The sequence below is a fragment of the Macrobrachium nipponense genome, chromosome 10 (assembly GCF_015104395.2).
Source record: "Macrobrachium nipponense isolate FS-2020 chromosome 10, ASM1510439v2, whole genome shotgun sequence".
NCBI lineage: Eukaryota > Metazoa > Arthropoda > Malacostraca > Decapoda > Palaemonidae > Macrobrachium > Macrobrachium nipponense.
This window is the reverse complement of record NC_087204.1, coordinates 73,667,637-73,695,207: the sequence shown is the minus strand read 5'-3', so window position 1 is coordinate 73,695,207 and position 27,571 is coordinate 73,667,637. Positions and strand designations below refer to the sequence as shown.

General features: G+C 38.2%; 1 protein-coding gene across 1 annotated transcript in view; it reads left to right on the top strand.

The window, feature by feature from the left end:
• LOC135224006 (protein-serine O-palmitoleoyltransferase porcupine-like) overlaps nt 1-27,571 on the top strand; it is a 388,932-nt gene that overhangs the window by 335,452 nt on the left and 25,909 nt on the right. The window contains exon 6 of the mRNA XM_064262931.1: nt 7,415-7,611. Coding sequence (XP_064119001.1) covers nt 7,415-7,611 — 197 coding nt within the window. The remainder of the gene's footprint in view (nt 1-7,414; nt 7,612-27,571) is intronic.

The window sequence follows — 27,571 nt, the reverse complement described above, 5'->3', positions numbered from 1 at the left end:
AAATGGTCAGAAATTAATGAAGAATTAAACAAAGATTGGGATAACATTTTCGTAAGTGATGACATAAGGGTAAATACGGAGATATTATATAAAATATTGGAGAAAATAGTGGAAAAATATATACCGAAGAAGAAAAGTAAACATCATTCATGCATACCAAGAGACAGAAGGATCTTGTTCCAGAAAATCAGAAAGTGGAAAAAAGGTCTTGCAAAGAAAAAAATGCATGGAAAGTTATAGAACTAAAAAGTAAGATAGAAAATGCAGAACAAAAGATTATACAATCAAAAGAAAATGAAAACGGGACTTGGAAGAAAAAACAAAAAACCCTATTAAATATCAGCAAAACCCCAAGCTATTATACTCATATGCGAAGAAGATGAATAAAAGAAGAATAGAAATAGGCCCTCTGAGAATTGAAGGGAGATTAACGAATGAAAAAAAGGAATTTGCAACATACTGGCAGAACGATATAAGAGAGAATTCACCCCTAGAATAGATAATGAAGATAATGATATAGAAGTAAGGGATGAAAATAGTGAATATTTAGCTGACATAGATATTAATGAAGCTGATATTGTGCAGGCTATTAATGAAATTAAAAATGGAGCTGCTGCAGGGCCTGATGGAATTCCTGCTATTTTGTTAAAGAAAGTAGTTCATTCTATCGCAAAGCCACTTGCATATTATTAAGACAAAGTGTAGATACAGGCAAGATTTATGATGAGCACAAATTAGCATATATTACCCCTACTTTCAAAAGTGGATCAAGACTAGAGGCAAGTAATTATAGGCCTGTGAGTCTAACATCACATATTATGAAAGTGTATGAAAGGGTAATGAAGAAAAATATTATGAAACATTAATAAAAAAATAATTTGTTTAATAATAGGGACGAACATGGGTTTCGTACCCGGAAAAAGTACACAAACCCAACTGTTAGTCCACCGTGAGAACATATTCAAAAATATGAAAAGCGGAAATGAAACAGATGTGGTTTATTTAGACTTTGCAAAAGCTTTTGATAAAGTAGACCATAATATATTAGCGAAGAAAATTAGAAAACACAATATCGTGGATAAAGTAGGAAGATGGTTAAAAGAATTTTTACACAACAGAAAACAGATAGTTATTGCAAACCGACGAGAAATTCGGATGAAGTCAAGCGGTAATATCCGGTGTGCCGCAAGGTACGGTGTTAGCTGCAATACTGTTTGTTATTATGATTGAAGACATAGACAATAATGTGAAGGATTCGGTAGTGAGTAGTTTCGCAGATGACACAAGAATAAGTAGAGAAATTACTTGTGATGAAGATAGGAACGCTCTACAAAGAGACCTTAACAAAGTATATGATTGGGCAGAGGTAAATAGGATGGTATTTAACTCTGATAAATTTGAATCAATAAATTATGGAGACAGAGAAAGAAAGCTATATGCATATAAGGGACCTAATAATGAGACCATCACAAATAAGGAAGCAGTTAAAGACCTTGGTGTGATGATGAATAGGAACATGTTATGCAATGATCAAATAGCAACTCTGTTGGCAAAATGTAAAGCAAAAATGGGAATGTTGTTACGGCACTTCAAAACAAGAAAAGCTGAACACATGATTATGCTTTATAAAACATATGTTCGTAGTCCACTTGAATATTGCAATATGATATGGTACCCACACTATCAAAAGGATATTGCACAAATAGAGAGTGTACAAAGGTCCTTTACAGCTAGAATAGAAGAAGTTAAGGACCTAGACTACTGGGAAAGACTACAATTCTTAAAATTATATAGTCTAGAAAGGAGAAGAGAACGCTACATGATAATTCAGGCATGGAAACAGATAGAAGGAATAGCAGAAAATATCATGGAACTAAAAATATCAGAAAGAGCAAGCAGAGGTAGATTAATAGTGCCCAAAACTATACCAGGAAAAATAAGGAAAGCACACAGGACATTAATCCACTACGCACCAGCATCGATAATGCAGCGTCTATTCAATGCGTTGCCAGCTCATCTGAGGAATATATCAGGAGTGAGCGTAGATGTGTTTAAGAATAAGCTCGACAAATATCTAAACTGCATCCCAGACCATCCAAGATTGGAAGATGCAAAATATACCGGAAGATGTACTAGCAACTCTCTGGCGTAGACATGTTAGGAGGTGCCCTCACACTGAGGGACCTGGGGCAACCCGAACAAGATGTAAGGTCTGTAAGGTAAGGTACCTGTCATGACCAGACTTCACACTTGTTGATATTCCCCCTAACTCATTTTTACGTGACAAATAATATTCATCACTGGTGATGGTTACTTCCTGAAGGGTATCTAGTTTCAATTCCTCAAGATGCACCTTCAACTTATCCAGCACACCTCTTAAATTCTTCAATCAACAAAAATTCCTTCAGTTTATCAAAATCATCAATCTCTTAAGATTTCAACCAATTTTCAGCATTGTTTCTTACCCTTAGCAAATTCTACAAACATTTGTACCTTAATCTTTTGTAAGTTCCTGAAGCATTGCCTATAGTCTTCAGGAACTAACTCATAGGCCTTCAAAACAATACCATAACACTGTCATAATTGGACAACAGATCTTTGTCAAGCATTACATATACCTTTTGAACCCTTCCTATAAATTTACTTTGAATGAGAATGGTCCAATACTCTTGGGGCCACTCCAATCTTGCTGCAATCCTCTCAAAAGAGACAGCAGGTCGCCTATCTTTTTCTCTCTCCCCTGCTTTAAATTTTTCCATATCAAATTCTATGTCTCAGTGCAATTTGCCTGTCCAAGATTTCTACAGACAATACTTCTTTACTTAATTTCACTTCTTGTTCCCCACCAGTCTACAGTTTTAACTTATTCATAAATTTGTAACAACAACAGACATTTTCTTACTGAGCCCTTATACTCTATTTCGAAATGTTGAGCTACCTGTTCTAGCTCTTGCCCTTTCTTGCCACCCGTCTCTTCTAAGGAGTTCCAATACATTAACAACAGACATGATGACCACTTTTGCATACACAAAACACTGAATTTACACAACAAAAAACAAGGAGGTGAAAATATGCTGTCTGGAAAAAACCACCACACCACCCCAAGAATTAATTTTACACATACACCAGTGAATACTCAAGAACGAAATATGTACGGTATCCTGTCAAAACAGTTGCCACTTTGTGATGGCTGGCTTCATCATCGCACTTTACACAACCTCAGCTTATCAACAAGTATTCACAAAATCCGATACTAAATCCACAATAGGTGGAATAGTACCAAATTTCAATACCGTGTTCAAAATCAATTCAAGGAGACAATGAAAATACCAAGAAAAATCCTTAATTCAAATACATATACGGCAGACAGAAACTATCCCTGAACCTTGTTAATACACAGAATCAGTGAAAACACGCCCTTAATTATCTATAAAATAAAACAAAACGCACAGACAGAGCTCAAAACACATACCAAAAAGAAGGGGTCCCGAAAGGAGAAGGCAGGCAAAAAGAAAGAATAGCCTAACATTAAACTCTAAATTCCATAACTCCAAGACTCCTCAGTATTAAACTGATTACTCCCCATGTCTGGAGAGAATCTTAGGGTGACGGAATTACTGGATCCAACTCGGATAATGGTGGATGGCAGAGTTTCATAAAAAAGTCTATTCAAGACATAAGAAGTGGATAATGGCCGTAATCACAAAAAATAAATTAAGGTGCAATTATATTACCATGGGAAAGAGAGCTCCCCTTGGCTAGTACTGGACCAAGGGTGCAGCTGGATGAAGTTGCAGATATTTAACTCGTGCAACTGCAGGGCAAAGCAATCCAAAAGCGCCACAAAGCATCCACAGACGGGTACCAAAAGTGTCAAGGAACAACTCCAGTGGTAACTGCAGGCAACAGCAACACTTCTTGACTTGAGATCCAGAAAATGGCTGCCATAACTCTAAAAAGAGGGAAACCCATCCACCTCAAAGCACAAAAAGATAACAAGAGCTGTTAAAAATTAAGTGAAACAGGCATACCACTGGTGAGGAGAAAACAAGCTAATACATAATAAATTAATGCAATACTCAAATTTAAAAAATCTAAAAATTTGAATTACAAAACAAACTATTGACAACATAGTGACACCAGCCATCAGACATAGGTCTCTGGTTGGCTGGGAATTCTCGCATAAGGTTCATGTCTCGTACTAGTACACATTTGCCATTGCAAGAATTTTCAGACAGATGTCTCACTGGACTCATTATCCTGTTTAATGGTATAACAGAAGTCTGTGGTCTTCTACTCATCACACTGACCCCTCAGCTGCTATGGTGACTCAGGATGATTTTCTTCAGACAATTCGAGCTTTGTCTTCTAATATACATATATTTTTCTAATTCATAAGGTGTTCAATTATTCTTTGTTCACCTCGAATTGAAAATGAGTAATGGAAGACTTCGCCTTTTCCCTGCCCAACTAGCTCTGTTTCCAGGGTAAATGTTTTCATGACTAAAGACTTCCCACCTTCATTGCAAGCATAGACTTTCTTGCTGAGTAACAATGAGATAGTGGAATAACTTCTTCAGTCCTTTGTAACATGCCAGGGATTATAGCCGTCTTCACTGGTTGGTGTCATTGACGGGACTTTATCTATGATCAGAATCATGAGAGTTTACTTCTCTCTGGTTCAACTGTGAAGACATAGGTCCACACTTGCTTTAGTCATTCACTAAAGTGTATTGTTTCGACTTAGTTGAGATTCAACTACTGATGAGAAATTTCTCTGTCTTGCCATCACAGGGACCTCAGTCTCTAGAAGGCATTTGACTCCCGTCTAGCTTTTACATACCTAGCGAGAATCATCAGACAGAGTTTTGATTTTCAAGACTGCATCACGTCTCCCTCCAGCATTGGTGAAGAAGATAGACAATTTGCATAGTTTGTTCTCAGCATCACCGTTCAAAAGGCAGGTGTCATGTTGTGACTCTGTCTTGGATGCGCAATCATTCGGCATCTATTGACGAGTGTGAATTCTTCATGATCTGCGTTTTGGACTTTGTATTGGTTGATCCAGATCAGTCATTACTTTGTTGTATTGGTGTGTTGCTGTACTTAACAGAGGATCGACATCCATCACTGAATGTTGATTCATTTTTCCACAGCTGACCCCCAATGCAGAAGTTTCTAATGACATGTCTTCCTCCAAATCCTACCAGATTATGAGGAACTCCTCTGCAGATGGCTATGTCAAATGTTTGCTCTCTCAGAGAGCGAACAGTACAAGTGGCTTGGTACATCCATCACACCCCAAAGAATATATGTTGGACTAGAAGCTAGATGTGGTCTCATTAGGACCTCATTTATATCTTTCTTCCTTCGGGTAGGCCCACAGGGCCTTGGAGTGCCTTTTCCCTTGGACTGGTGGTAGATGCTCAACAAGTTGTGTTTGCTTACTCAGCTCCTTCAAGAGAGCAAGTTGCATCTTGTCTATGGTGTGTGGTTCTAGAGGTGAGAAGGATGCGAGAGTGACTGGCCTCTCCCCATTCCTCCTCCATGTCCTTCTATTCCTCTTCCTTCTGGTGAGAATAGGACTCAAACTTATACTTACTGGTCGGGCTTTTGATGCGGTAAGCCTACACATCAGGTTTCTTTTCTATTTTCTTATCAGAATCATAGAAGCAATCCTGCTCCTTCCTCTAGCAAGGGGAGGAAGGAGACTGGCAATAATACAAACCCTTCCCAGAATTTTGCATCAATGCCTCCGACACTGAATATTCTTCCCAACCCCATTTTTGGATGAGGTACGATTCCTCACTCATTTAAAAAAGGCCCAGAAGTCTGACTCTTAATCATGCATCTCGTATACTCCAATCAAGCTGTCAGAGGCAGGGCACTCCTCCTCGCTCCTATGACCAGGAGGAATAGCCTAGGTGTGCTGAATTCCAGTCAATTCTAGAAGCTCATTCAGATTCCTCCCACCAATCAGTGAGTCTTCCTGATGTAAAGGATCGAGGGTTTGTATATCATGTAGGAACAAATCACAATTTTTGAAAGTAAATTGTATTTTTCCTAACTATACAAACCTGAGGTCCTTTACATTAATGCTCACCTTATGCCACCCCTCAATTTACATCTGGGCAGGTGGGTCTACCCGCTCACCAGACCCTAGTTACTGCCTAACCACCTTGTTCAAGAGTTTAATGGGCATGTTCCAGCTTTGCTATAAAGTAATTTCTAATGTAAAGGACCTCAGGTTTGTATAGTTAGGAAAAATACAATATACTTTAACAAATTGTGATTGTATGTATGTATGTAGCATGTATAAGTTAGACAAATCCATGTTTGTCAGAAATTTTGACTAAGGTCCAATAGGATGGAAGAAGATAGGGAAAGTGTGGGAAGAAAAAGAGATGTATAGTATTTAGATACTGAATGAACATGTTCAAAAACTAAAGCGGGATAGACAACCTAATACCAGTTGATGCCAAGATCTTAAGAAAATAATATGCACAAGGTTTGGGGTAGGATTCAGGAAGCATAGTCTAGCTTTACCCTATGTGAAATGATAAACTGTACTGCATTGTGAAAGTTATTCAGTACAGTTATATAAATTATGTAATATAAATGTTGGGAGAGAATTGCTAGCCTTCATAGTAAAATATCAAATTATCTTACAATAAATGTGGAATAATATGACTTGGCAAATGTTGCAATACTGTTTTTGAAGAAGAAAGACTTTAAACATACTGAATCAGTGATTAAAAGAACACATGTAGAAAGAAAGCCAACAAAACCATTTTGGGACAAAGAACCTAGAGAAGAGATAAGTACAGGATCAGGTGTACAATATTACCTTTGATTGAGTTCTAACAAGAAATGAAACAATAGAAGTACTTCAAAGACTTACAAAGAAATATACATTTTTAGTAAATAGGATGAAGAATATAAATTATAACACTTGAAGTAAGTAGTATTTGATACTGAAGTAGATTCAGCATTTGGAAATTAATGATTTGAGACAAGTGTGAAGTACATTAATCTGCACATGAAGTGGATATTCAGGAATGAAAGGAGATTAACACATCAAACCTATGGAATGCTGTAATAACAAGCACAAAAAATTATGGGATTGGTTTATGTCTTAGTACTTTCAGAAATACTGGTTGTGGGTGTGATATACATATTTTGGTATGGTTTCCATATTACATAGTACATTGTTATAATTAGTGTTACAGCAAATTCATAAATGATTAAATTTGAATCTCTGAGTAGCAAAAGTGAATTAATACCAAAGAGTAACAAAATAATATGACAGTTTTGGTTGTACATTTTGAATCTTTTCATGTGTGTGGTAGTACAAATAAATGGATAAGATCATTAGGGCAAGACAACAGAACTAATATACTAATTAATTTTCCAGGTGGATGATGGCTTATAGAAAAGCACTCTCATTTCGGTCAAGTCACTACTTTGTGTCATACTTCAGTGAGGCATTAGCTTTACTTGCTGGGTTAGAAGTTGGAGCAGTAGCAAAGCCAGCATTTATTGAAATACCTCGTTCCCTTGTTGAAGTTGTTATATATTGGAATATGCCAATGCATCACTGGTTAAAAATGTGTAAGTATGCTTATTCTTTACAAGTAAGTACTTCTGTATTTTAACCTTATGATGTATACATTACATTGTGGATAAGGTTTACTGTATTTATCAGCTTATATTATTTACTTTTTTAGGAAAATAATTTTACAGATATTACCTCCTTACAATTGGTTTTTATCACTGAAGGAAGGCCAAGTGCCAAAAGTAATATGCCTATACATACATAGGTATGGGATTGGGTTAATGTGTGGTTTTGTTACTAATGTAATTCATAATATAATAGAATTTATATCATAGAAAATCATATCAAACTTTAGCAGAATTATTGAAGATATAAAATAATGGCTAGGCTAAAGATTGAATCACACATCGGAGATTCAAGACCACAACTGGTGTAATGGCTTGTTTTGGCATCAGTCGTGGGCCATTGTCTAAAAAAAAAATAAATAAAAATCAGCTGATTACGACACCAGTACGACGAACGCAGTGTACAATTACAACAGCATTATGTATGCCGAGATGAAATTGCCAACACACGTAGTCGTACATGTATGTCGCTGATGATCTGTACCACACCCACTTTCAACAGTTTGTTATGGACGGCGATTGCTGTGAAGGCAGTTATGACATACTTAAGACACATTCAGCCATATGCAACTGTTGTAAACATGTGGCTTATTTATATAAAGTGGGTGGTGAGCATTCGGCACTCATTCCTGTTCCAGGCGCAGATAGAAGCACAAGTGGCAAACCAGGAATTTCTGAAGGTGATAATTGACAAATTACATGACCCTGAATTAGCACTGGCCATGTTAGAGATGATGCCTTCACTCTGAAGAATTAAATGATGAAACCATACCTTGCACGAAATCTGACAGCACATGAGCGCATCTATAATTACTGACTGAGCAGGGCAAGACATACAGTGGAGAATGCCTTTGGCATTCTAGCAAACAGGTAAATATTGATCTCTAATATTATGCTGTCTTTATCTGGTATGCTTGTTTAAAAGTGTATTAATATGAAACACCTTTTGTATCCCCTTTCTTTTGTACAGAAATTATGTGTGTTTAACATGGAATACCTTTTGTTTACCATCTAATAAATGAATAAATATTTTTCATTTGTCTCCCACAGATTCAGATTGTTTCACACCCACAGACATCTTTGCCATGACCGTGTTGAGTCAGTGGTGTTGCCTGTTTGTGTGTTGTACTACAACTTAATTTTAACAAGAAATCCTAATGCCACAAATGAGGGAGATACAGAAGATTTTATGAAACCTGAGGCCCTACTTGGTCACTGGAGGTGTGACAAAACTTTATTACAGAACCTAACTCCCACAGGCCGTCAGAGAGGAACCATGGATTGCAAGGCTCTACGAGATCACGTTCATGATCATTTTAACTCCCCTGCAGGCTCTGTTCATTGATATAAAACAGTCCTGTACATTCTCTGTAAAACTAAATTGAAATAACTTTATAAATATAAAAATAAATGTTGAAATTCAAAAATATTTATATTATTACCCAACACATTTTTTGTGAGTTTTCTTCAGTGTGATATTCATCTGTATATGACATTCTCAAAGTACAGTGAACCCCCCTTATTCGCTGATTTCTCTCTGGAACATAAACCCCCGTTATTTGCGGAAAATTCGCCTATTCATGGTATTTTTCTGTGAGGAATATCCACAAATTCCTGTTTTTTTTTTTTATCAGTTTCATATTCCACTTTTTTACACAAATGGGGAGAAGGAAAATCAGACTCTCTTTGTATTGTATTTCTTAGACTGGTCCCATTAAAAAATGCAATATCCACTATGGGACATTTGGACATGTGTTTCTGAATTTGGGAATAAATCAGTTCCTCATCTGATGTGGGTTCAATCTTTTCATCAAAGCTATCTACAATGGCGTCCAGGATGTCGTGTAGAAGCATGGAAAAATGTATTATTTTCTGTAAATTGTTAAGTGAGATTTTATCACCACGTACCCATGTGGAATTTTTCAATTTCTGTACCCATTCTCCCGCTGAGTCAAAAAGCTATACTCAATCAGGTTTTTATTACCTTTCCTAATCTTGTAAAGACCTCTTAGGTCTCTCACTATATCTCCATGTTCCTTTGTTCCATAGGCTGTTCTCAGAAATGCTTGTAATTTGGTCATGACCGACATTGTGTATTGAAAACTACGGCATCTACAGTGGGGCATCGCTTAATCGCAGATCAGTAATCATGGATTCAGTTAATCACGGGTTTTTTCTTGGACCGGTTCTCATGCTATATCACTGGTATGAATCGCTGCATCGCGGGTTTGTCATGTTGCGTATACAATGTTTTTCGGTATGCTAAGCCTCGGCCGCGGTCCGATAACCACCAACATACGTACATTAAAAGACTCATATTATGATATTAACCCTCTTAAGCCGGAGCCCTAAAAATCAAAACGTCTCCCGTATGCCGGGCCTGGTTTGGAGTGAGCGCGGAAGTGGAAAAAATAATTTTTTCAAAAAATTACAGCGCGCGTATTTTTGAAGATTAAGAGTTCATTTTTGGCTCCTTTTTTTGTCATTGCCTGAAGTTTAGAATGCAACCATCAGAAATGAAAAATAATATCATTATCATATGTAAATAATGCGATATATGGTAGCGAAAAAAAAAAATTCATACATAATTGTATTCAAATCACGCTGTGCAGAAAACGGTCAAAGCTAACCAGTTACTTTTTTTTGCGTTGTATTGTACACTAAATTGCGATCATTTTGATATATAATACATTGTAAAACAATAAAAGTAACACCGGAAAAATATTATCACAAAATGATGTACGAATTCGTAACGCGCGGACGCAAAAAAATATTTTTTTTCAAAATTCACCAGTAATTCTAAATAATGTTCTAGAGACTTCCAATTGTTTCAAAATTAAGACAAATGATTGAATATTACGATACTGTAAGAGTTTTAGATTAGAATTGCAGATTTCGACCATTTCGGACGAGTTAAATTTGACCGAATGTCGAATTTTAATATATATATTTTTTCATATGCACATATTTCGAAGATGAAAAAAGCTACAACCTTCAATTATTTTTTATTGTATTCTTCATGAATTTGCGCACATTTTGATATATGAAACTCTATAAAAGGCTAATATGAAAAGGAGCAAATATTAGGATAATGCCATGTACGTATTTCGGAGACTTGCGGCCGCGAATCGGCGCGCGGAGTGAAGGTAAATATATTTTTCAAAAATTCACCATAAATCACAATATTGTTTTAGAGACTTCAAATTTGTTTCAAAATGAAGAAACATGACGGAATATTACTAGCCGTAAGAGTTTTAGCTTACAATTGCGTTTTTCAACTATTTCGGTAGAGTCAAATTTGACCGAACGTGGTTTTTTTGCTATTTATCGTGATTTATATGCAAATATTTCGAAAAAAAGAGAAGAAAGCTACAAACCTTCAATCATTTTTTAGTTGTATTCTACATGAAATTGCGCACATTTTCATATATAAAACTTTATGAAACAGCTAATTTTAAATGGTGCAAACATTTCGACAATCGCACAAAAAAATTCTGATTTTTTCGGAAGAGTTACCGCGCGAACGTAATTTTTTTTTTTTTCATAAATTCACCATAAATCAAAATATTGTGCTAGAGACTTCCAAGTCGTTGCAAAATGAAGGTAAATGATTGAATATTACTAGAATATAAGAGTTTTATTTTGCTTACAATTGCGTTTTTCGACCATTTCGGTAGAGTCAAAGCTGACCGAAAGTTGAAATTTTTGCACAACGTTATTTATATGAAAATATTTCAAAACTGATAAAAGCTACAACCATGGGTTGTCTTTTGTTGTATTGTGCATGAAATTGCGCACATTTCCATATATAAAACTTTATGTAACGGCAAATTTAAAAGGGTGCAAACATTAGGACAATCGCACGAAAAAATTTATCGGAAGAGTTATCGCACGAACGTAAGGAAAAAGTTTTTTCATAAATTCACCATAAATCGAAATATTGTGCTAGAGACGTCCAATTTGTTGCAAAATGAAGGCAAATGATTGAATATTACTATAATATAAGAATTTTAGCTACAATTGCGTTTCTCGACCATTTCTGTAGAGTCAAAGTTGACCGAAGGTTGAAATTTTTGCACTTATCGTTATTTATATTGAAAATTATTTCAAAATGGATAAAAGCTACAATCATGAGGTATGTTTTAGTTTGTAGGTGTGCATGAAATTGCGCACATTTTCTTCATATATAACCCCACTTCGATGTAAAGGATAATTTAAAATGGTGCAATATTATGTCAAAGTGACGAAATAATTTCCGAGATGTGTCACTGATACTTTTTAGTGCGATAAGAAAGAAATTCGCGCTTGCGCGCCTGCGTAGCGATTGTAAACAAAACAACGCCTTGATCCGTGAACTCCCAGCATCCCCCAAGGCGCGTGATACAAAAGTTTTTGGCTGGTAGCCTATAAGTATTTTTTCCGCGAATTTTTAAAAAAACTTTTTGGAGCCGACTATGATACGTCCAATCGGCATACGGGAGACATTTTGACTCGACGTTTAATACGTCCAATCGGCGTAAGAGGGTTAACTGACAATAAAAGTCATAAAACCATTCTCACCTTATATATTATTGTCCTATCTTCGTAATAAATAGCCTATTCAAGGTTTATGTACGATGTTCATTGGTAGGCTAAGCCTAGTTGCAGTGCGATAACCACCAACATACGCAAACAGTTTCACATTATGATATTAATTGACAATAAAGGTAATAAACTATTTCTACCTTATATATTATAGCATATCTTCATAATAAATAGCCTATTCAAAGAATAATACCACATCACTGCACTCAACTTATCATCAGAGTGGCCAGCCACAAAATGTAAACATATAAAGTTATGAAAATGGAGTATGTATATGGTTGTGTTCAAAGCGACATTTATTGTTCGATAACCTTTTAGAAATTTTAATAGTAGTAGTGTAATTACGGTAGTAATAACATTAAGGCTAAAATTAATTCGAACTTCATTATTATTTTGGTAGTGTACGTATATAACTTCTCCGAACAATGAAGTCATACAAACGATATTTGTCATAGATTATCATAAGTATTGCTGTTTGCTATTGGCGACGAAGCGTAAACGGAATGCATAAAAGCGATTTTTACCTTTATTTAATTATTTTTTCGTTTTTATCTTTTTATTTTAATTATATTCGAAAATAAAAAAAAAAAACTTAATTTTTTAATTTTTTTTTATATCGTTCATTATTTCTCCAATACAAAAAAAACGGCTATTCATGGAGTAATTCCATATCAGTGAAATCAACTTTTATCTATGTGAGGCCAGCCAGCTGACAAAATGGACGTACGTATATGAAAATAAAATTATGGTAGCGTTCACAGCAAGATTATCTTTCGAAATTTTGATAGTACTAGTAATAATGTTTGGAATATAATGTAACATTAATTTTCAATACAAATATCATTGTTATTTTGTTAGTGAATAATAGTTTAGAATGATCATACATACATTGCATTTGTTAGGAGTTTGTATTCATTCACAAAATGCATATTAACATAAAAAAAAATGCGAAAGACGACTGCCGTGACGTCACCAAAACATACAATCACTATCACCCACACAAAGTAATAAGTAAGTAGTTACACTGTCCACAAGCTACCCCATATTTTATATACTCTAGTAAACCCATAATAAAACACTTTTTGTACTGTAAATATAATTTAAAAATAATCTTACAAAACACAAAAAAAAATGAAAAAGTCGTACGGTTGCACAGTAGTACGATGCGCGGACCTGTTCAGTCCAGTGTTACCAATTTCGCCTTTTCTGGGTTCGATCTGTGTCGGCCAGTGAAATGTCCCTGTAGCACTCATTTCTAGGTATAAATAAATGCTAAATATACCAGAGAAAAAAGCCATATAGAATGCCAGAGTTACTACCTCCAGCTCGCTCACATAGGGTGTCGATATAGCACAGGGGCGAGTGGAAACCACTATCACAGATTCTTTGCCAATTAGATGTCTCCTCTCTCAAAATCCCCCTCTAGGAGATTTGCCGTTACACGTCTACCTTCCGCTCGCTACTACTACCTCTGCCAGAACCATCATTCCTGAATTAGCACTCTTCGTGTCTGCACGCGCTGTTTTCGCTGTTTCCAGGAAGTGTTTTTGCGAAGCATCATGTCTTCCCTTGACCGAGAAGCTTCTTCATCTAAGTTGAGTATTCCATTTATTGTTTTTTGAACACGTTGGGGCAACGATGCATCCATATTTTGCCTTTATTTTAAGACTTGTTCATGGGAGCCGGGCATGACGCTTTCACGAGTTTGCCATTTTGGATGCATGGTTGGCAGCGTGTGCTATTTTATCAGAATTTTATTTCACTGTGTAATTTTATTCACCGTTTAGCACTTTCACTGTATAGGCTACTGTTTTCGTATATTTTATCGATCTCGCTCCTGAGAATACTGAGAGCCTTGTTTATTATGGTTTGATCCTTACGTTATTAGGCCTATTATAGGGCCTGTCTCGCTCCCAACTAATACTGGAGAGCCTTGTTTATTACGGTTGATCCTTACGTTATGAGCCTATTATAGGGCCTTTCCTTTTTTGTTATCATCTGTACCGATTCGAGGGTTAGGCTGGCTGGGATCTTAGCTGGGTGTGGTTTCTCCTCCCCCCTTTTTTTCGTCAGTACTTCCAATAATTCCTCATCAGTTATTTTATTAATTAAATTTTGTTGAGTGTAGCCTGGGCCATTGCCTCCTTTAGGGTGTCAATTGGCCTACCATCTTCTGTCCCCTTTAGTAGTAGGCTAGTTAACGGCCTCTCGAGAAAGGGTATCACTGATAGCGGTGCTGTGGCCAGGAGATCACGACTTGTCCACTCTCCTCCAGACACCCCCCCCTCGTCCTGGACTCGTTCCAGCGCTGCTTTGTTAGCTCGCTGCCCAAGTAATCCTACCGATGAAAACAAAACAGCTAGAGTGTAGAGCACGGTCCTGGGGATTAGTCGGAGGAGATTGGGGGATTAGTAGATTATGTAATCTCTGTTGGTATGTCTCCATGCCTGTGTTTTTTTTCTGCAAGGTGTGGTCTACCATCACACCCGCCAGGAGGCTATACGCCGGAGTTTATGTACCACTGTTCCGCCGCCCTGTTTTCCGTACTTCTCTAGTGTTATCGCTGCTTCCCCACTCCAGTGGGGGTGGAACTAGGCTTAGAGATGCGTTTCTAATTGACTTGGAACTGCTACTCTTCTCCGGTGCGATCAGACTCAGGCTTAGGTTTTACCTATTTTCCCTGTTCTGGTTGTATCAGGCCAACCCTGCCGGTTATAGCTATTGTGATAACGAGATAATGGATTCCGGAGTAGGCAGAGACATTCAGAGCTTAATATTAAGAAAATTTATTATGTAGCTTCTGTTGGTATGTCTCTGGGCCTGTGTTTATTGTGGCGAAGTGTGGTCTATTATCACATGCGCCAGAATGTATACACCAGAGTTCTACGTACCGTTGTTACCGCCACTCTGTTTTCCGTCTTCTATGTTATCGCTGCTGCCCACTCCGGTGGGGGTGGAACTGGGCTTCCAATTGGTTGGGAATTGCTACTCTACTCCGGTGCGATCAGACTCAGGCTTGGGTTTTGCCATGTTTCCCTGTTCTGCTCGTATCAGGCCCACTCCGCCGATTACAGCTTTGGCGATACCCAAAGTATGAATTCCGCAGCAGGCAGAGACATCCAGAGCTTTATTAATAATAAGTAAGTTGAAGATTATAGTTGATATTACCTTTAGCTAGTTAAGTAACTAGTTTAAGTGTACACATACCGCCGGAAATAACTCCGGCGGCATTATTTGACGATACTCATGTATCTTTCCAAAGCTACTCCCCCACCCAAGAGGTCGAGAGCTAAGACTTCTAAAGCCAGACTGACGGAGTCCGACTTCGACCAGGAGGCTTTCGTCACTCTTCTCATGCAGAATATGAGCGAAGTAGTGGACTCGAGACTTCAATCGATGTCCACTCAACTCGCCTCGGGTCTAGAGACATCCGGACAGTCCATCCTGTCTCTGGCCCAAAGGTTGCAAACCCAGGAGGAATTGGTGGCCGGATTTATCCAGTCCGGAAGCACACCGCAGTCCTTTGCGGTGCCAGACGCATCCATGCTCCCGCCATTTGAGAATAGCAACCCATGGCGGTTGGCTCTACATGCTCCATTTTCAGAGGGCAGGCTTACAATTGAGGGTTGCGGAACCCGACCCATGGAAGACTATGAGTTCTTCCCACCGGGCCTACAATTCCCCTTCCCGGGCTACGCTAGGCTAGCTGAGGAAGCATTGGTCAGGGTAGACAAGGTCCCGAAAGAGACAGTGATCTACCCTAGAGATCAGGCTCAGTCGGCATGGGTCCGCACCCTTACGGAATGGGAGTGCGTCAACATCAAGTTGACGCCTCACAAAGGTTGCTATACCATGCTCGTAGCGCTGGATAATGTCCCGACATCTTGCACATCAAAGATTGCAGAATTGACACTGCAAGCCGGAATGGAGGATAAACCCATGCCTCAGCTAGAAGAGACGGAGGCTACCTCTTTGCTCTTTCCCGGAGATCTGGAGTGTTGGGTTGGCGCTCCGGCAACGTTCACAGTGGGCAAACTCGACCCGGAGTGTGCCTCCACACAACTCTTTGAATGTTTGCCTAGAATTCCGGATACCATGATAAAGGCGGAATACGAAGCAAGATGTAGGCTGAGCAGGTCAATTAACTCAGTCACCACTGCAGAGTTGACAGCTTCTGTCTTTGCAGAGGAGCCTCTATTCCGTGTCCTGACGAAGTCGCTGCTGCAGGCTTATCAGTCGGACCTGTATGATTGCATAGTGGCTAGACAAGCCTGCAGGAAGCATGTCTTTGCTAATGTCTCCATCAGGCATGAGCCTAACAAGCTCATAAAGGCATCGATCTGGGGGGCCAACCTCTTTCCAGAGGACGTGGTTAACAGTGTCCTCAGCGAGGCGGCTAGGGCTAACCAGAACCTTCGTGTCCGTTGGGGACTTCCCTTCAAAAGGAAGTTTGAGACCCCCGGACCACAAACCAAAAGTAGGAAGAGGCCTAGGAAGTATCAGCCTTTCCAGACCTCTAGGCCTCAATCAGTGGTACAGGCAGCTCCTGTCTCCCAAATAAATAAGCCTTCGACATCTAAGGCACAACCACAACAGCAGTTTGTTCTGCTGCAGAGTCAAACGACTCAACAGCCCTCGAGTTCGGCTGCCCATGTGACTTCCCCAGCCTTCAACGCCTCCTTTGAAACACAGGGGGCGTTTCGAGGCTATAATAAGCACATGAGGGGTAACCTTACAGACCTTACCTTACATCTTGTTCGGGTTGCCCCAGGTCCCTCAGTGTGAGGCACCTCAGAGAGTTGCTAGCACATCTTCCGGTATATTTTGCATCTTCCAATCTTGGATGGTCTGGGATGCAGCTTAGATATTTGTCGGGCTTATTCTTAAACACATCTATGCTCTCTCCTGATATATTCCTCAGATGAGCTGGCAACGCACTGAATAGACGCGGCATGATCGATGCTGGTGCGTAGTGGATTAATGTTCTGTGTGCTTTCCTTATTTTTCCTGGTATAGTTTTGGGCACTATTAATCTACCTCTGCTTGCTCTTTCAGATATTTTTAGCTCCATGATGTTTTCGGCTATTCCTTCTATCTGTTTCCATGCCTGAATTATCATGTAGCGTTCTCTTCTCCTTTCTAGACTATATAATTTTAAGGATTGTAGTCTTTCCCAGTAGTCAAGGTCCTTAACTTCTTCTATTCTAGCTGTAAAGGACCTTTGTACACTCTCTATTTGTGCAATATCCTTTTGATAGTGTGGGTACCATATCATATTGCAATATTCAAGTGGACTACGAACATATGTTTTATAAAGCATAATCATGTGTTTAGCTTTTCTTGTTTTGAAGTGCCGTAACAACATTCCCATTTTTTATTTATATTTTGCCAATAGAATTGCTAGTTGATCATTGCATAACATGTTCCTATTCACCATCACACCAAGGTCTTTTAACTGCTTCCTTATTTGTGATTGTCTCATTATTAGGTCCCCTATATGCATATAGCTTTCCTTCTCTGTCTCCATAACTTATTGATTCAAATTTATCAGAGTTAAATACCATCCTATTTACCTCTGCCCAATCATACACTTTGTTAAGGTCTCTTTGTAGCGCATTCCTATCTTCATCACAAGTAATTTCTCTACTTATTCTTGTGTCATCGATGAAACTACTCATAACCAGTCCTTAACATTACTGTCTATGTCTGCAATCATAATAACAAACAGTAATGCAGCTAACACCGTATCTTGTGGCATACCGGATATTACCTTAGCTTCATCCGATTTCTCATCATTTCCAATAACTATCTGTTTTCTGTTGTGTAAAAATTCTTTTAACCATCTTCCTACTTTATCCACTATATTATGTTTTCTAATTTTCTTTGCTAATATATTATGGTCTACCTTGTCAAAAGCTTTTGCACAAAGTCTAGGTAAACCACATCTGTTTCAGTTTCTGCTTTGCATCATTTATTTTTGTAATGTGTTTTCACCGGTGGACTAACAGTTGGGTTTGTGTACTTTTTCCGGGTACAAAAACATGTTGTGCTATATTAAACAAATTATTTTTTTATTAAATGTTTCATATTTTTCTTCATTACCCTTTCATACACTTTCATAATATGTGATGTTAGACTCACAGGCCTATAATTACTTGTCTCTATTCTTGATCCACTTTTGAAAGTAGGGGTAATATATGCTAATTTGTGCTCATCATAAAACTTGCCTGTATCTACACTTTGTCTTAATAATATTGCAAGTGGCTTTGTGATAGAATAAACTACTTTCTTTAACAAAATAGCAGGGACACCATCAGGCCCAGCATCAGCTCCATTTTTAATTTCATATCATTATCTTCATTATCAATTCTAGGGGTGAATTCTCTCTTATATCGTTCTGCCAATATGTTGCATATTTCCTTTTTTTCATTCGTTAATCTCCCTTCAATTCTTAGAGGCCCTATTTCTATTCTTCTTTTATTCATCTTTTTTGCGTACGAGTATAATAGTTTGGGGTTTTGCTTGATATTTACTAGGGTTTTTTCTTCCAAGTCCTGTTTTTCATTTTCTTTTGATTCTATAATCTTTTGTTCTGCATTTTCTATCTTACTTTTTAGTTCAATCACTTTCCATGCATTTTTTTCTTTTGCAAGACCTTTTTTCCACTTTCTAATTTTCTGGAACAAGATCCTTCTGTCTCTTGGTATGCATGACTGATGTTTACTTTTCTTCTTCGGTATATATTTATCCACTATTTTCTCTAATATTTTATATAATATCTCTGTATTTACCCTTATGTCATCACTTATGAAAATGTTATCCCAATCTTTGTTTAATTCTTCATTTATTTCTGACCATTTTATATTTTTACTGTAGAAGTTGTATTTTCCATATCCTTCCAACTTTTTCATTTCTTGCTTATCTCTGTTTTCACTTGCTTTGGAGTGGACTGTTAATTCTATGACATTATGGTCTGAAATACTCGCATTATAAACTATTATTTCTTTAACATAATTCACCTCGTTTACAAATACTAGGTCTAAAGTATTTTCCTTTCTTGTTGGCAGGTGATTTATTTGTTGAATGTTGTATTCTATAGCATATCTAATAGCTTTTCGAATTGCTTCTTATCTTCTGCACTACTATTACTCTCTTTTTTATATGTATAAATACAACCAAAATCTCCTATTCGTTCTTTCCAGTCACGAAAGGAAAGTTAAAGTCTCCAGATAGGAGAATAGTCCAGTCCTTGTGATTTCTACATATATCATCCAATTTTTATATTATTATTCAAATTCTACCGCTATTAGTTCACATTCTGAGTTACTATATTTCTCATATATTTTTCCTTGTTTTTTGTCTTTCCCATATATTGCGGTTCCCCCTTGATTCCTATTTTTTCTATCTGATCTATAAGTTTGGAACCCTTTTATTTGATCATCATTCCCAGTCTCTTTGGAATACCAGGTTTCGCTTATATTCATTATATCTATTTTCTTTTCAATTTGGGTTAGTTCTTCTAAGTACTCTATTTTTCTTTTTGAGTTACTCGCAACTAAACCCTACACATTCATCACTATGATGATTTGCATGTTTTCTCCTTCATTTAATATGGGTAATAATTAGGATTTTCCCATGTCTCTTTCCTGTTCTGGTATGTTGTTCTTTTCTTCATTTCCAGAAATTCTGACATTAAAAAATCCAACTTTTCCATAATATTTGATCTTCCTTCATCATAATCTGCAATTTTCTCCGTATCTGCAATATCCTCTTGCATCATAAATACAGTTCTTATCTCTCGAGTTGTATCTTGGAACTGATGGTTGGAAATATTTTGCTGACTCACCATATCGCGGTGATGGCTTGGTTTTTTCTTTCACCTGATATTCTTTGTTCCTCTCTTTATTTGTTTCTTTTTATTTTGGATTTTATTATTTGATTGATTATTTATTTGATTTTGATAGCAGAGCAAGAGGTGCTTACCGGCAGAGAGTTGGCTCTAGAGTTCTCTCAAGAGGCAGAGGCTTCAGAGGAGGCAGAGGAAGTAAGACCTCAACCAGTCAATGAGTCTCTGCAGGTAGGCGGGAGACTGTACCTCTCCCAGGACCATTGGACCTTCAGTACGTGCCCAGAGGTATTGTATCGAAAGGTCTGGGGTGGAGATGGAAAAAAGTGCCTCCTCCACTAGTCAGTTTCCATCAGATTCCAACGACAGACCTTCTAGACTATGCTAAAGACCTTCTTCAAAAGAAGGCAATAAAGAAAGTCAGTCACCTGAAATTTCAAGGACTCGGACAAACGAAGAGTGATGCTGGACTTTTCCCGTCTCAACTCATACATTCAATGCGACAAGTTCCGCATACTAACCGTCTCGCAGGTGCGGACCTTACTTCCCCGTGGGGTCGTCACCACCTCTATCGATCTTACAGACGCTTACTATCGTGTACCGATAGCAAGAAACTTCTCTCCATACCTAGGCTTCAAACTAGGAAAACAAGCTTACTCGTTCAGAGTCATGCCATTCGGGCTCAACATAGCGCCCAGAATATTCACCAAACTAGGAGAGACAGTAGTGCAGGAACTAAGAGCTCAGGGGGTGATGTTAGTGGCTTACCTAGACGACTGGCTCATTTGGGCAACCAACGACGACGAATGTGGCAAGGCAACAGCCAAAGTAATAAAATTCCTAGACTACTGGGTTTCCAGATAAACAAGGAAAAGTCCCGTCTCATTCCGGCGTCTCGCTTTCAGTGTTTGGGAATTCAATGGGACCTAACCACACACAAACTATCTCTTCCACCAAAGAAGTGCAGAGAGATAGCGAAAGCTACGAGACAATTCCTCAAGAACAAACGGGCTTCAGTTTGCTTCAATAACAGATGTTCTGTTGAAAGCCAGACTGAAGGATATCAATCGGGTATGGCAGAAAAGAGCCAACAACAAGTTCAGAGACAAAATCTCCTTGATTCCGCCAATACTAAGGAAAAGACTCCGCCCATGGACGGAAGTCCGGAGTCTTTCCAAATCAGTGCCACTACAATTTCCCCCGCCTTCTCTGATAGTCCACACGGACGCCTCTCTGAGCGGATGGGGGCCCTACTCTCAGTACAAGAAGGTTCAAGGAACATGGTTGGCAACATTCCGCCAGTTCCACATCAACATACTAGAGGCAATGGCCATTTTCTGACCCTGAAACGACTAGCTCCGGCCAGGAACATTTATATCAGACTAGTCTCAGACAGCGCAGTGATAGTTTATTGCATAAACAGAGGTGGCTCCAAGTCGAGCCAAATAAATCATGTGATGATTGCAATCTTTTCGTTGGCAATGAAACATCATTGGCACCTGTCAGCCACTCGCCTGGCAGGAGTACGGAATGTCATCGCTGACTCACTGTCCAGGACAACTCTGCTGGAGTCGGAGTGGTCCTTGGACACAAAATCACTCAATTGGATTTGCCAACAAATCCTGGGCCTTCAGGTAGACCTGTTCGCCACGGAGTCCAATCACAAACTTCCGTGTTATGTGGCTCCCAATCTGGATCCTCTGGCTCACGCCACAGATGAGATGTCCATAGACTGGAACAATTGGCAGAAGATTTACCTATTTCTGCCAATAAACCTCTTGCTGAAAGTTCTACACAAACTCAGATCTTTCAGAGGACAGATAGCATTGGTAGCACCCAACTGGCCGAAGAGCAATTAGTTTCCTCTTCTACTAGAGTTTGAAACTCCGTCCCAGACGGATTCCCAACCCAAAACTGACTCAAATAGTACAAACTCGGACTGTGTCAGCTTCCTCAAGAATTCTGAATGCCCTAACTTTATGGACTTCATGAAGTTTGTGGCACAGAAGGATGCTAGTATTGACCCACTAAACACCCTGTTCGTGGAGTCAGACAAAAGAGAATCAACACTCAGGCAGTATGATTCAGCAGTAAGGAAGTTAGCCATCTTTCTAAAAGAATCAGATGTCCAAAAGATGACTACGAATCTGACAATTTCATATTTTAGAACTGTTCGAAAAAGGCCTAGCTGCTAGTACCATTACTACGACTAAATCTGCCTTGAGGAAGATACTATTTCAGTTTGGCTTTAATATTGATTTAACAGATTCGTACTTCTTGTCTATCCCTAGAGCATGTGCTCGTCTGAGACCGGTAGACCGCCCTCACACAGTCTCCTGGTTTTTAAATGACGTACTCAGGTTGGCTTTAGATACTGATAACGAATCATGCTCATATATAACCCTTTCTCAGGAAAACATTCATTATTTTTAATGAGTCTGGCCTCAGGCGCCAGAATATCTGAACTGTCAGCTCTCTCTAGAGAACCAAATCATATTGATTTCCTCCCGTCAGAAGAAGTTCTGCTCTCTCCAGATCAGAAATTCTTAGCAAAGAATGAAGACCCACAAAACAGGTGGTCTCCATGGAAGATTGTCCCTCTTCCACAGGACCCATCACTATGTCCTATTATTACATTAAAATGTTATCTGGGCAGAACTTCTAAAAAGTCTTCAGGTCCTCTTTTTATTAGAGAGAAGGGTGGAACCATTTCCTTGAAGGCCATCAGACAACAAATTCTTTATTTTATTAAACAAGCCAATCCGGATTCAGTCCCTCATGTCCATGATATCCGGGCAGTGGCTACCTCAGTTAATTATTTTCATCATGTGAACTTCGAGGATCTTAAAAAATATACGGGTTGGAAATTCCCGACAGTATTTAAATGCCACTATCTGAAAACTCTAGAGGCCCTTAAATATTCGTCAGTGGCTGCAGGGAACATTGTCTCCCCTGACACGGCCTAGTTATGTAATTCGGAATCTGTAATTTATTATTTTGCTTTTAATTATCTTTTGGTACTCATTCTCACCTACCTGCCCCACTTGTAATCCCTGCCTTTCTGCCTTTTGTTCCGGACTGGATTGCTCATCAACCCACTCCTGTACATGTACATAGTTCATTATATGTTTGTTTCCATTCATTACCTGTTGCATTTTCCTAGTGATAGTATGGATTTGGTCATATTAAGTGCTTTTTACCATTTGTAATTTGTTACCCTTACCTTGGTTATTAAAATAATAATTTTAAGGAATTTTTATTTTCCTTTATATAAATTTTTGTTCACATTTTATTTCCAAGCTTGTATGGCCAATTCTCTGTTACTATTTCACTGGCCGACACAGTTTGAGCCCAGAAAAGGTATTTTGATAAAGGAAAAATCTATTTCTGGGGGAAAACCTGTGTCGCCCAGTGAACCCATCCCTCTCTTTCTCCTTTTCCCCAACTTTAGCTGGCCCAAGCTTGGGTGCGTATTTCAGGAATGAGGGTTCTGACAGAGGTAGTAGTAGCGAGCGGAAGGTAGACGTTGTAACGGCACCTCTCTAGAGGGGAATTTTGAGAGAGGAGACATCTAATTGGCAAAGAATCTGTGATAGTGGTTTCCACTCGCCCTTGTACTATACCGACACCCTATGAGGGTGAGCGAGCTGGAGGTAGTAACTCTTGACATTCTATATGACTTTGTTCTCTGCTATATTTAGCATTTATTTATACCTAGAAATGAGTGCTATAGGGACATTTCACTGGGCGACACAGGTCTTCCCCCAGAAATAGATTTTTCCTTTGTCAAAATCCCTTTTTAATGCTAGTGTTCATTTTCTTGAGGTAATTAGCAAGAAAATTTTCAGTCTAGCATCTGGCAGGAAAACTTGCACTTTTTTTCATATACATCTAGCATACTTATTTTGACATCAAATCTTTGTACTGTCAAGTTGAATATTTCTTTTATTCTATGTTTGATATATCATGTAAGAAAAAGAACAAAATCTTCCAAAACCATTTTCAGGAATTAAACAGAATAGGTTTTGAAATGATTAGGAATTATGCAACGTAATGTACAAGTACACTATGTATGTTAGAAACATGTTTGAATCAAAAAGGAGAGCAATCAGTTGAAATTGGCTGGGTGGCATTGTTGTGTATGATGTGATTTTTTTAGCCATTTATGGAGCAAAATCTAGCAAGAAATTGCCATTCCCATTTGGCAATACTGGCTTCCCCACGTTTGTCCAAGTTTTGTTTGTTGTTGTTTTGAAGTGTGGTGTTCGCCGCGTTCTTTAAATTGTCCCCATATTAATGAGTTAATTATGTGGCATCCAAAAGCCCTGATTCTTTTACTCTTATGGGAAAGATGCCTAAAGGTCAGATGAAGGTTTTTACGTGTAATATATTAACGTGTTGTGAAGAAGGGAAGAGATGTTTCGCTGCATACTGCTGGTAGCTTTATCTTTATTATTCATAGATGATTGCACTGTAAAATTGTTGCCATCTTTTATCAACATAGATCGTTGGTGAGTACCCATATGATTTACATAATTTTGATAGTTCTCTTTCCTCTCTCCATCTCTTTCCTTGTAAAAAGAAGAAAAAAAAAAAAAAGAGGCCCACCATGCGTATGTAGGCTTCTAGCTGTAATCCATAGGCTAGTAGGCTACATATGTACAGTAGTACATATACAGTGTTCCCCCGTATTTGCGGGGGATGTGTACCAGACACCCCCGTGAATAGTTAAAACCATCGAATAGTTAAAACCACCCCTGAAAATGCTTATAACTGCCTATCTTGAAAGTTCAGATACCAAATGTATACCTTTAATAACATCCTACTTCAAATATACCTAAAATTACTAACCTATTACTGTATAAATCTTTGAGGTTATATTATTAATATCATTTCAAAGTCATCTTAAACATTTTACCATTAAAAATATATACGTACATACCTACAGCCAATAACAGAGAGAGAGAGAGAGAGAGAGAGAGAAGAACATCATATACTGAACTATCTGGACATCAAGTGAAATTATGGAATATTTCTGACAGAGAATCAAAGAGAGAGAGAGAATGGCAACATCATATATCTGACCATCAAGAGTGAAATTATGAATTATTTCTGAGACAGAGAATAATAATGAGAGAGAGAGAGAGAGAGAGAGAATAACTCCTAAACTCCGCTCCTTCCCCTCTGCCAATACGTATATCAAACTGTCATTACTCCCCGCCCATCTTCCTCCACGTGGATAAAAAGACTGGGAATCGCTATCTTTAATTAATCTTATTAATATTTGAAAATTAGTTTTAAGGTAAATCATTTATTTATACTACAAAACAAATAAACATACGTAAATAAGAGAGAGAGAGAGAGAGAGAATGTTATTGTTAGTGTTTAATCTCATTAAACTTAATATTATTTGTAAACTATACTCTGTTTTTTTTTTTCATCTGTCCATCCACCTGTGGTGTTTTTGTATGGTAACACTGCGTCCCGGGCTTTAGATAGTTACGCTATGTGTAAGTTTTAGGTAAATAAAAGGATATCTGGGTGTACATTTGCAACTAAAAAGTGTTTTAATAATTTACTGTGTGAATTACACCGTTAATATTCGAAATAGGATATTATTTTAATTGTTGAATGTAAGCTGAATGTAACTATCTAAAGCCCGGGACGCAGTGTTACCATACAAAACACCACAGCCGGGTGGACAGATGGAAAAAAACCGAGTATAGTACTGTATATTATTCTTTTACCATAAAATGTAGTAATGTCCTTAAAGATATACTTATACATACATTTCCAGCCCAAACAGAGGGCGAGAGTTACCACTAGGACATACTATCTCGTGTGGTAAAAGACAGAGAGAGAGAGAGAGAGAGAGAGAGAGAGAGAGAGAGAGAGAGAGAGGGGGGGGGGGGGCTGGGGTGGCAACACACATTCCCCCTCCTGATACTTGATAAATTTGACAGTTGGACCCCAGCCAACTCGGCTTGCTACGTGGAGCTCAAAGAGAAAGATGCTGGGTAATAGGCATTTTCTTTCATTCTTACATAATTTTTTTTATTTTATAAATTAAAATCTTGCTAATTCACTTTAGTATTTTCTTTAATGAATTGATATTATAATTGCTGTCTTTAGCAGTAATACTTGATATTTGAACAAAATGCAGTAAATCATTTATCACCCAAAAAACAAAATGGACAAAAAGGCATACATTTCAAAATGTGACAAAAAAGCAGTTACCAAAAAATTCCCTGTAGGACGAGAGAGAATTATTAGTTGTATGTGATATCATTTAATCTAATTAAACTTACTAATACAGTATTGATCAATATTAATATTTTAAAATTAGCAAATCATTTCTGTATCATAAATGTGATTTTGACGAAGGAAAAATCTATTTCTGGGGGAACAATTGCGTCACCCGATGAAAGTACCTGTAGCTCACCTTTTTAAGTATAAATAGATCCTAAATTTACCAGAGAAAAAAGCTAGCATGGAATGCTGAAGTTACTACCTTCAGCTCGATCACCCAAGGGCGTCGGTATAAGCACAGGGGCGAGTGGAGGCCACTACCACAGGACTTCTGCCAATTAGAGGATTCCTTTCAAAGTCCCTCCCACGGCAAGAGCCGTTACAAAGACCACCCCTTCCACCCTCCGCTCGCTACTACTACTACTACCCACGCCTGGCATCTTCATTCCTGGAATAGACACCCAAGCTTTGATTGGCTATAGGGTGGGGAATCAGGAAAAGAGAGAGAGGGACGGGTTCACCGGGCGACACAGGTCTTCCCCCAGAAATAGATTTTTCCTTCGTCAAAATCCCTTTTCTGGCTTCGACCTGTGTCTGCCGGTGAAAAAGTATCAGAGAATTTGCCATACAAGCTTGAAAGATACCAGACAAAATGCATAAAAGGGATAATGAAACTTGAAGTTCACTAAAGAATAAATTTAATGAGCCATAGTAAAAACGGACAACTTATCTGACTAATTACAACTAGGACTTAAACTAGGGCTTAAAAACTAGTAACAAGAAACAATATAATGGAATGGTATCTGAAGCAATATGAATATACAAAGGAGTATGTACAAACAAGTAAGTGATACCAAAGATGGTCCCAAAGTTATGTACAAGTACAGTGACGGAATGGTAAACAAACCAGCGCCCGGCCCAGGGAAGGGAGGGTTGGTAGGGGATACGAGCGAGGCAGGTAGGAAGGAGAGAGAATCAAGGGAGAAAAGGACTGACAGAAGGGCAATAGAAAAGAGTTTTTATGGCTCCCTGCAGCCACTGTTGAGAATTTAAGGTCCTCTAGGTTTTTGAGATAGTGGCGTTTAAATACTGCCGGAGATATCCAACCCGTATATTTCTTCAGGTCCTCGAAATTCATATTGTGAAAATAGTTAATCGAGGTAGCCACTGCTCGGATGTCATGGACGTGCGGAACTGACTCCGGGTTGGCTT